This window comes from Silurus aristotelis (genome assembly GCF_946808225.1).
Source record: "Silurus aristotelis genome assembly, chromosome: 28".
Taxonomy (NCBI): domain Eukaryota; kingdom Metazoa; phylum Chordata; class Actinopteri; order Siluriformes; family Siluridae; genus Silurus; species Silurus aristotelis.
Window position 1 is genome coordinate 16,934,244 of NC_139601.1, and position 10,252 is coordinate 16,944,495.

A 10,252-nucleotide genomic window follows, 5' to 3' on the forward strand; every position below is an offset into this window, starting at 1 on the left:
GTACAAAAGACAAATAAAACAAAACGTGGAACTAATGTAAAAAGACGGAGTTAAGCTTTGGGTTTGCCCGCACCTTTATCAGATTTATTAGGCTTAATTTAACATGTAAGATAAAGTGGTAAATTTGTGCTTCATCCAGAATTATAAAAGTCAGTTTACTAAATTCCTCCCGGTGCCCTCAGATGCGCTTTGTATTCTTTACATCTTTAAAAATCCGTATTTGCCTAAAGAACTTGCCTTGCTACTGCAGGAGGAGTTGAAGGGTTAAAGGCCTTGATGAAGTTACGAACAGAGGCAACATGGCAGTGCGGGCGTTGAATCTAATGACCTTCTAATCCAGACTAAAGCGGTCCTGATGAGATTATATCCCATTAACAGTTCATATGTATGTAGTTTGTCTATACATAATGTTTTTCCTTTAGTTTACATAATTGCTGGTATAATTCTCCCTACCGTACCATCGAGTCCTTTTTTCCCAACATGGCATTACATCATCTGCTGCCACTCAAACTCAAGGGGTGTGAGCAATTTATAGACTATAAAACCACCAGCAGTTTCAGCCATAATTCATTTGTTTCTGACTTACGGTTACGGTTGAACAATGATATAATCCGAATATGAAGTATTTATTTTATTGATGTAGACAGTATGAACCTGACAGAGGTTAACCAGTCAGAATACTGTATATATTCTTCCTGTCCAGAGAGATCTGTATCTCCTGCAGTTTTTATCTTACTGTACGTGTGTTTAGCTGCTGTGGTTCTTCTAACAGTGTGTGGAAATCTGCTCGTCATCATCTCTGTTCTTCACTTCAAGCAGCTTCACACTCCGACCAACATGCTCGTGCTCTCACTGGCCGTGTCGGATTTCCTCGTCGGTGCTTTAGTGATGCCGCCGATGTTAATCTGGATTAATGAGTCATGCTGGATTTTTGGAAGAAGTTTCTGCATTGTTTTTTGGTTGATTTGTGGTTTCATCACAGTCCTTTCCATCTACAACATCGCTCTGATCGCTGTGGATCGCTATTTTGCCCTTTCACACCCTTTTCTGTACAGGAACAGAGTATCAGTGAGGATCACTTGTATTGTAATTGTTTTTGACTGGTGTGTAGTGGTAACCTACATCATAGCACTCATTTATGTCAATGGAAACTTCACAAATTCTGTCATGTGTCCTGGAGAGTGTGTGCTCTATGTCAATGAGGTTTGGCCCTTTATTGACCTTACACTAACATTTATATTTCCTCTTTCTGTCATAATCATATCGTACTGTCTGGTTTTTCTGATCGCAAAGAAACACGCCACTGCTATCAGAGAGCTTAATAATCACACACGACCTCAAACACAGAAAATCACCTCCCACTCCATGAAATCTGAGAGAAAAGCAGCCAAAGTCCTCGGCATTTTAGTGTCTGTGTTTCTGGCGTGTTTACTTCCGTATTATATTTACAGTTTATTAGGTGGTGTTATTGACCTGCAGGCAGAAACTATTCAGAGGCTTATGATCGTGGTTTGTCTAAATTCCACCATCAATCCAGTTATTTACGCTCTGTTTTATCCGTGGTTTAGGAGGTGTGTTACAATAATTATAACTCTGCAGATATTCAAAACAGATTCTGCATTAATCAGTGTTCTTTCATGAATTTGTTTTTTGAAAGGTTTTAATGATATTGTTAAATGTTGTAATTACAAATATCTATATAATCAAATTCTCAAAATCAGTATAGTAACATACACACTGTACTGTAGTGAGACTATTATCACAGTTGCTTATTACACTTTGCAAAATATTCCAAAATAAATATTGATAGCAAACTCAGAAATGGGCTTTAAATTATGACTACTGTTTGCCGATTGTTTTACGTTGGTGAATAAAATAAAGTGTAACTCTGCAAATATTCCATTGAATCTCTTTTCTAGACACAGTTATTAGATAACAAAAGAGCAGCAGTAGAATTTTCCTTCTTTTTCAATGAGAGTGAATAATCTTCTGTATTTGATGACTGCAACGTGCAAGGAATAAGGAAAAAGCCTCTTATTGCATTCAAACTAGAATGTTTAATTTACATCATAAATATGATTAATATGCATTAAAATATAAGAGTAAAGTTAAAAGGGGAATTCAGAAAAATAAGCATTAAGTTAGTATGGTTTACTGAATCAGTATGGTGTACAAACCCAATTCCAAAAAAAAAGTGGGGACACTGTGTAAAATGTCAATAAACACAGAATGTAATGATTTTCAAATTTCATAAACCCATATTTTATTCACAAAAAAACATAGAAATCATGTCAAATGTTTGAACTGAGAATATATACCATTTTAAAGAAAAAACTTAAATTTTAGAGTTTGATAGCTGAAACACGTCTCAAAAAAAGTTGGGACGGAGCAACAAAACTCTTTCAAATAAAAAAGAAGTGTTATTAAAATAAAACAGTTGGAAAAACATTAAGCAACTAATAGGGATTATTGTCTGCAGGTCAGTGAGATCTAGGGTTAGGGTTAGTATAAACAGTGCATCTTAGAGAGGAAGAGTCTCTCAGAAGAAAAGATGGGCAGAGCTTTAATCTGTAAAAGACTGCATGAACAAGATTCAGAAACACCACCATCTTCTCTGGGCCAAAACTCTTTTAAAATGTACTGAGACAGAATGGAAAACTTTCTGGACTAAAGAGGATAGGGACCAGCTTGTTATCAGCACCCAGTTTAAAAAGCCACATCTCTAAAAGTATGATGGTGCATTAGTACCTGTGGAATGTGGAAACTTTCCACTTGCAAGCTCTGACTAGTGCACCCTCTGACTATCTAATCAAAGGATGTGAAAATACCAGTGTGACTGGATGCTGGCTAGGGGGCGTTGGAGTGACCAAATCCCTGTATGGTTGGTTAAAGCAACAGCTTAAAGCAGCATGGTTTTAAATCTAGCAAAAGCCCACAGTTTATTTCTGACCTTGTGGCAATACTTGATGTGATGGACAATCTGATTGGATAGAAGCCCGAACGTGTTTCCACAAAGTCCACAGTGAATGGTCCTCATAAATGCCCTTTGGTGCAACACCTCCTGAGATTATCCTTTATGACAGCACTGATGGAGTTTGCAAGTTTTTAAAGTACATCTCTATTTTTATGCATTTGTTAATCTGTTTTTTTTTTCCCTTCTTTTCTAAACACCCATTTTGTGTCCTATTGGCATTTCTAATGGCATTTCTGTAGAACACAAGCTCAAGTTTCCTGCTTTGTGTTCTACAGCACGTGCATTTAGAGGATTCCTTTTTCACCCTACTGATTTTTACACTGCCAGTTAAAAAAAGTCACTCAAGCTTTAACTCATGAAGGTTTAATTATTTCATTTCTACTTACTAGAACTTTTGTTCCAAAAAGGAATGACATTATATGTCTGCATATGCTGCCACTCAAACCCAGGGGGCGTGAGTAATCTACAATCTATAAAACCACCAGTCGTTTCAGTTCTGTCATTAAATCCAGTATATGAGGAATTTCTTTCAGCATGAACCTGACAGAGTTTAACCTACTTGATCGCTGTGAGCATTTCTCCTGTCCAGAGAGATCTGTATCTCCTGCAGTTTATATCTTACTGTACGTGTGTGGAGCTGCTGTGGTTCTTCTAACAGTGTGTGGAAATCTGCTCGTCATCATCTCTGTTCTTCACTTCAAGCAGCTTCACACACCCACCAACATGCTCGTGCTCTCTCTGGCCGTGTCGGATTTCTTTGTCGGTGCTTTTGTGATGCCTTCGATGATCATCTGGACGATTGAGTCATGCTGGTTTTTTGGGAGAGGATTCTGCATCAGCTTTTGGTTTATTGGGGGTTTCATCACAATCCTGTCCATCTATAATATCGCTCTGATCTCTGTGGATCGCTATTTTGCTCTTTCACACCCTTTTTTCTACAGGAACAGAGTATCAGTGAGGATCACTTGTATTGTAATTGTTTGTGACTGGTGTGTAGTGGTGACTTATATCTTAGCACTCATTTATTTTAATGGAAACTTCACAAGTTCTGTCATGTGTCCTGGAGAGTGTTTTCTCTTCATGAACGGGACTTGGGCTGTAATTAACCTTATAATAACATTTATATTTCCACTTTCTGTCATAATCATATTGTACAGTCGGGTTTTTCTGATCGCTAAGAAACACGCCACTGCTATCAGAGAGCTTAATAATCACACACGACCTCAAACACAGAAAATCACCTCCCACTCCATGAAATCTGAGAGAAAAGCAGCCAAAGTCCTCGGCATTTTAGTGTCTGTGTTTCTGGCGTGTTTACTTCCGTATTTTATTTACAGTTTATTAGGTGGTGTTATTGAAATACAAGCAAAAATATTTCAGATACTTGTGATGGTGCTTTATCTGAATTCTACCATTAATCCGGTTATTTACGCTCTGTTTTATCCGTGGTTTAGGAGGTGCATTAAATTAATTATAAATCTGCAAATATTCCAAACAGATTCTGCATTAATCAATGTTATTAATAAATAGTGTTTTATCAGGTTTTGGCGATTTGCCTTAATGTTTTATTTATATTAGAAATATCTATAAAACATGGAAATGAAAAAATGTCCATGCTTATCTTGTTCCTCCTACACACACACACACACACACACACACACACACACACACACACACACAGATTCTAGTAGATCTTTTTTTGTACAATACTATTGGTTTTACTGTTGTGTTTGGTGTATAAACAGAGTTTTCTGTAGTTCAGTAGAACTTCTTGAGTTTATGCAGCGAGAGAAAGAACATTTTATGAATGTTGAATAAACACAGTTGTGATAAATGTGTTTTTATATTAATGATGGTAGATGATGACACACATGACTGTGTGGCCACTTCCAACTCCACCACCATCATCAAGTTTGCTGACGACACTGTTGTGGTGGGTCTGATCTCCAACAACGAAAAGACGGCCTACCTACAGGAGGTTAAAAACCTGGAGAGAAGGTGCCAGGTGAACAACCTTCTCCTGAACATCAGCAAGACTAAGGAGTTGATCGTGGACTTCATTATGAAGGACCTCAGCCATCCCAACAATGGACTCTTTTCTCTGTTGTGTTCAGGGAAACGCTTCTGCTCCCTTAAAGCGAACACGGAGAGAATGAGGAGGAGCTTCTTCCCGCAGGCAATTAGGAGTTTAAACCAGGAGACACTCAGGATCTAAAAACTGGTCCACTCTCTCCATCATCAGACCTTTTTCCCTGCACATATCTCACTTTTTGTGCTACGACACTTTAGACACTGGACTCGCACAGCAGAGTGCACTTTACATTTCATATTTTTATACCACACCATTCCGCACACGGACACTTTACACCACCCCAGACCCCCCACGTACACTTTACACCACACCAGACCCCCCACGTACACTTTACACCACCCCAGACCCCCCACGTACACTTTACACCACACCAGACCCCCCACGTACACTTTATGGACAATCAAAAATTATGCTTAACTTTGTTTACTGTTGATTACTGTTTACTGTTTAACTGCACACTGCCATAAGCATTTTTTTGTGTGTGTATATATATATATATATATATATATCCTCATATATTCTTATTTTTATATAGTTTTTATACTTTATTTATCTGCCTTCTTTTTCCCTGTTTTTATTTTTTATTTTTATTCTCCTTTTTAGACCCATTTTATTACCTAATGCCGGACCGTCGTAAAAAGCATTTCACTGCATGTCGTACCCTGTATGTATGTGTATGTGACATATAAAATTTGATTTGATTTTGATTTGATGATAAACAGAAAACCGATGTATATTAGACATATTTTTCTTATTAAACTTGGAAAAAGGTTATTTTATTATTTAGATTCGATTAGATTCCATGTACAAAGCCAATGAAATGCAGTTAACATCTAACCGGAAGTGAAAAAGTGGCAGTATGTTAAATAAGGGTTTGGGGTCCATATGTAGAAGGGTGAGAGTTATTAATGTACAGAAGGTGCAGTAGGAAATAAAATATGGTGTATATACAGTAGTGTAGTAATATACAGTACATCTGTGCAGAGGATATGACCTGTGACGAAGAGAACATGCTGAAATAACATGATATGCATGTGTACATATTAGATTAGATTAGATTAGATTCAATTTTGTCATTACACATGTACAAGTACAATGCAACGAAATGCAGTTTGGGTCTAACCCGAGTGCAATATCAGCAAGTGCAGAAATATACAGTGTTTACATGATTTACATAAATTAAATAAATATGAATGTTTGTATGGTACAATCTATAAAGAATAAATATGGGTGGAATATACAGTCGCAAACTGGATGGTGCAAAAGATGGTAGTGGATAAAGACCGACAGAAATCAACAGTGTAATGGTTTGTTTTTGTTGACAAAGAAATTACATTTTTCAGTCTGTTTTTGTAATGCGAGAAGCTGAAGCGGAAGCCGAAGTGAAACAAAGCAATATTTCATGTCAGATACAAGGCAATGCCAACACAGAACACTTGCAAAAGGTAATATCCAGTGGTGCGCTAACTGGAGCGCGGACCACAGGGTCCCGAACCGCATGCAAGGCGGGTCGTGAAGATAAATCCCAAGGTGCACGAAGGGAAGCGCGGAGCTGAGCGAAACGGGGAAGCGTACCGTGAAAACCACAGCAGGGAAACAAAACACATGTACGAAACAATAACCGACAGTGAGTGTGTGAAAGTGAGGGGTTTAAATAGGCAGGCAATTAGTGTGTGAATGAGCCGCAGGTGATCCACATCAGTAGTTGGGCAAAAAACTCCGTGCGGGCAGGGCACGCACGGGAGAAGGAGCAGGGAGCTCCATGACAGTTTTTCATGTATAGTTCATGATTGGGGTAAAATGTATCTTTGATAATATGTTTATAGCAAACTTAAAAAAAAAAAAAAAGGAAAAAAAAGCGGATTAATCCCATGTCAGGGCAGTGACCACGTGAAGGAAACGGAAGGAACTCAATCATTGTTTATTAACATTCAGAAACAAAACAGGAGTTCAGAAGAGTTACGAACCATAACGTGGGGTAAATCCAGAAAACGAGTATAAACTGTAAAGCGAGTATAATCCGTAGGATCAGACCAATGAGCATGAGCCAGCGGGTGGTCTGGAATCTGGAAGATCACTAAGCATGACAACGTAGATCCAACAGCAAATGAGGTCAGAACGGGAACTTATATAGGGGAATGGTAATGTGGAACAGATTTCGGTGATTAGCGCCGGAAGTGGCTGGGAGAGAGCCACGGAGGGGGCTTGTCAAGAGGATCCCGGACATTACCCCACCTCCAGGGGCGGCTACAGAGGTCTGAGGCTGAGTGACGCTGACTGCGGAGATCTGAGGCTGAGCAACGCCCACTGCGGAGGTCTGAGGGGGAGTGATGCCGACTGCGGAGGACTGCAGCAGAGCGACGTCTAGAGTGGAGCGACGCCCTCTGCAGAGGTCTGGAGTGGAGCGACGCCCTCTGCGGAGGCTTGGAACAGAGTGACACCCTCTGCGGAGGTGTGGAGCGACGCCCTCTGTGGAGATCAGTAGCGGAGCGACGCCCTCGGCAGGGATCCGAGGCTGAGCAACGCCTTTGGCGGAAATGAGATGCTGTGTGACGCCCTTAGCGGAGGTTTGGAGCAGACTCTGGGGTGCAACAGCACCCTCGGCAGGACTTGTAGCGCAGGGACACCTTTGACAGGACTCTGTGGCCATTTCAGGCGTGACAGCAGTGGTACAACCTCTGCGGCGGTACAACATCCTTTTCGCAGCCAGGTGGCGATACAACGTCTTTTTTGCAGCCAGGCGGCGGTACCATGTCCCTTTCACAACCAGGCGGTGGTAGGATGTCCTCTTCACAGGCAGTCAGCTGTACTACATCCTCCTCGCTGCCCTGGCGCGGAGCAGAGCGCTCAACGGAACTCTGAAGCAGAGCGACGCGCTCGGCGAAACACTGGAGCGGAGCGGCGCACTCAGCGGAACACTTGTTGTACTCAAAAACTGTTTCCAGTAGGATCGGACCAAGGAGCATGAACCAGCGGGCAGTCTGGAATCCGGAAGATCACTAAGCATGACAACGTATATCCGACAGCGAGTGAGGTTGGAACGGGAACTTTTATAGGGGAATGGTAATGTAGAACAGGTGTCGGCGATTAGCGCCGGGAGCAGCTGAGAGAGAGGGGGCGTGGCAGGAGGATCCCTGACATCCCACAACTACTAAAAGATTGGGATTTTTTAGGAGGTGTAATAAATTATTCATGATTGGTAAATCTGTAAATTACCGGTAAATATTCCAAATAAACGTCAACATTAACACAGTAATTTTTATTTAGTTAATGAACAGTTTTTATATAATTCTAAAGAAATAGATACTACTATTATATACTGTCATTATTATACTGTGCTATTCTTATAAGCGCTGTTACATAATATGAAATTTGTTTTACGAAAATACAAACGGCATTTAAAAGAAGAAAATGTGTTTTGAAGACAAAACCTTGTGTTTTGTTTGTACATTTAAAAACATTCGATGTTAATCTACATTTAAAATGTGAGGTTTACAATCCGCACAGGCTTCGGGGACACCCCTGATGGATGGTCACCACCTCTATGCTTTTTGTTCCAATGAGGTCTCTACATGTCAGTTAAGGAGTCAATCAAAATTAGGGGGTGGGATTATTTTCTACAGTATATATATCCAAGTTACTCACCCTTTAACTACTTGGAGCATGAATTTATAGCGAGTTGTTTCATGAGACATTTTATTCATGAATGTGACAGAGTTAAATCTTTCTGATCTCTGTGAGCATTTCTCCTGTCCAGAGAGATCTGTATCTCCTGCAGTTTATATCTTACTGTACGTGTGTTCAGCTGCTGTGGTTCTTCTAACAGTGTGTGGAAATCTGCTCGTCATCATCTCTGTTCTTCACTTCAAGCAGCTTCACACTCCGACCAACATGCTCGTGCTCTCTCTGGCTGGGACGGATTTCCTCATCGGTGCTTTTGTGATGCCTCCAGTTTTAATCTGGACGATCGAGTCATGCTGGATTTTTTATTCGGAGTATTGTATAGGTTTAATGATCATTTCTTTTATTCTCTGGAACTTGTCTGTGTATAATGTCGCTCTGATCTCTGTGGATCGGTATTTGGTGCTTTCAAACCCATTTTTCTACTCAAACACAATCTCTACAAGAACCATGTGCACTGTGGTTTCTTCTCACTGGTGTCTGTGCCTGGTGTACAACACAGCACACTATTATTTCAGTAGAACCTCTGCGAATCCTGGGATGTGTCCTGGAGAATGTTTAGTCACTATGAATGAATTTGTGTTTTCAATTGATCTTGTTGTATCATTTATATTTCCACTTTCTGTCATAATCATATTGTACAGTGGTGTGTTTATGATCGCAAAGAAACACGCCACTGCTATCAGAGAGCTTAATAATCACACACGACCTCAAACACAGAAAATCACCTCCCACTCCATGAAATCTGAGAGAAAAGCAGCCAAAGTCCTCGGGATTTTAGTGTCTGTGTTTCTGGCGTGTTTACTTCCGTATTATATTTACACTTTATTAGGGAGTGTTATTGAAGTACAGAAAGAAACTGTTCAGAAACTTTTGGTCTTGGTTTTTCTGAATTCCACCATTAATCCGGTTATTTACGCTCTGTTTTATCCGTGGTTTAGGAGGTGCGTTAAATTAATTATAACTCTGCAAATGTTCCAAACAGACTCTGAATTAATCAATGTTATTAATAAATAGTGTTTTATCGGTTTTTGATGATTTGCCTTAATGTTTCATTTATATTAGATGTAATTAAATATTTATAATACATCCAATGAAAAAATGTCCAGTACTGTAGTTCATGCTTATCTTGTTCCTCCTACACACACACACACACACACACAGACACACACAGACTTATTTATTATTCTGTAGTTCAGTAGAACTTCTTGACTTTATGGCAGCGAGAGAAAGAAAATTTTAAACATCTAAACATAAATAGTTAAAAAATCATATATTGTGATTTCTGGATTTTTTTTTTAGATTATGTCTCTCACAGTGGACATGCACCTACGATGACAATTTCAGACCCCTCCATGATTTCTAAGTGGGAGAACTTGCAAAATAGCAGCGTGTTCAAATACTTATTTTCCTCACTGTTTATATATATATTTGGCTGTCAAAATTTTAATTATTGTAAACGGCACTAGATGTTATTAACATGACATCAATTCAGCGCGCATTTC

The 10,252-nt window shown here is 39.6% G+C and overlaps 1 protein-coding gene and 2 pseudogenes across 3 annotated transcripts; all 3 read left to right on the top strand.

The window, feature by feature from the left end:
• The first annotated feature begins 648 nt into the window (after window positions 1-648).
• LOC310722170 (trace amine-associated receptor 13c pseudogene) lies at window positions 649-1,641 on the top strand (annotated as a pseudogene). The gene has a single exon. The product of its transcript is annotated as a trace amine-associated receptor 13c pseudogene (transcript).
• Window positions 1,642-3,399: 1,758 nt separating this feature from the next.
• Window positions 3,400-4,504, top strand: LOC310722312 (trace amine-associated receptor 7d pseudogene; annotated as a pseudogene). The gene has a single exon. The product of its transcript is annotated as a trace amine-associated receptor 7d pseudogene (transcript).
• Window positions 4,505-8,768: 4,264 nt separating this feature from the next.
• LOC310722313 (trace amine-associated receptor 7d-like) lies at window positions 8,769-9,764 on the top strand (the record flags this gene model as incomplete). The annotated part of the gene is made up of 1 exon (XM_083534666.1): window positions 8,769-9,764. One exon carries the CDS (start codon window positions 8,769-8,771, stop codon window positions 9,762-9,764), a length of 996 nt encoding a protein of 331 aa, XP_083390792.1.
• Window positions 9,765-10,252: the final 488 nt, after the last annotated feature.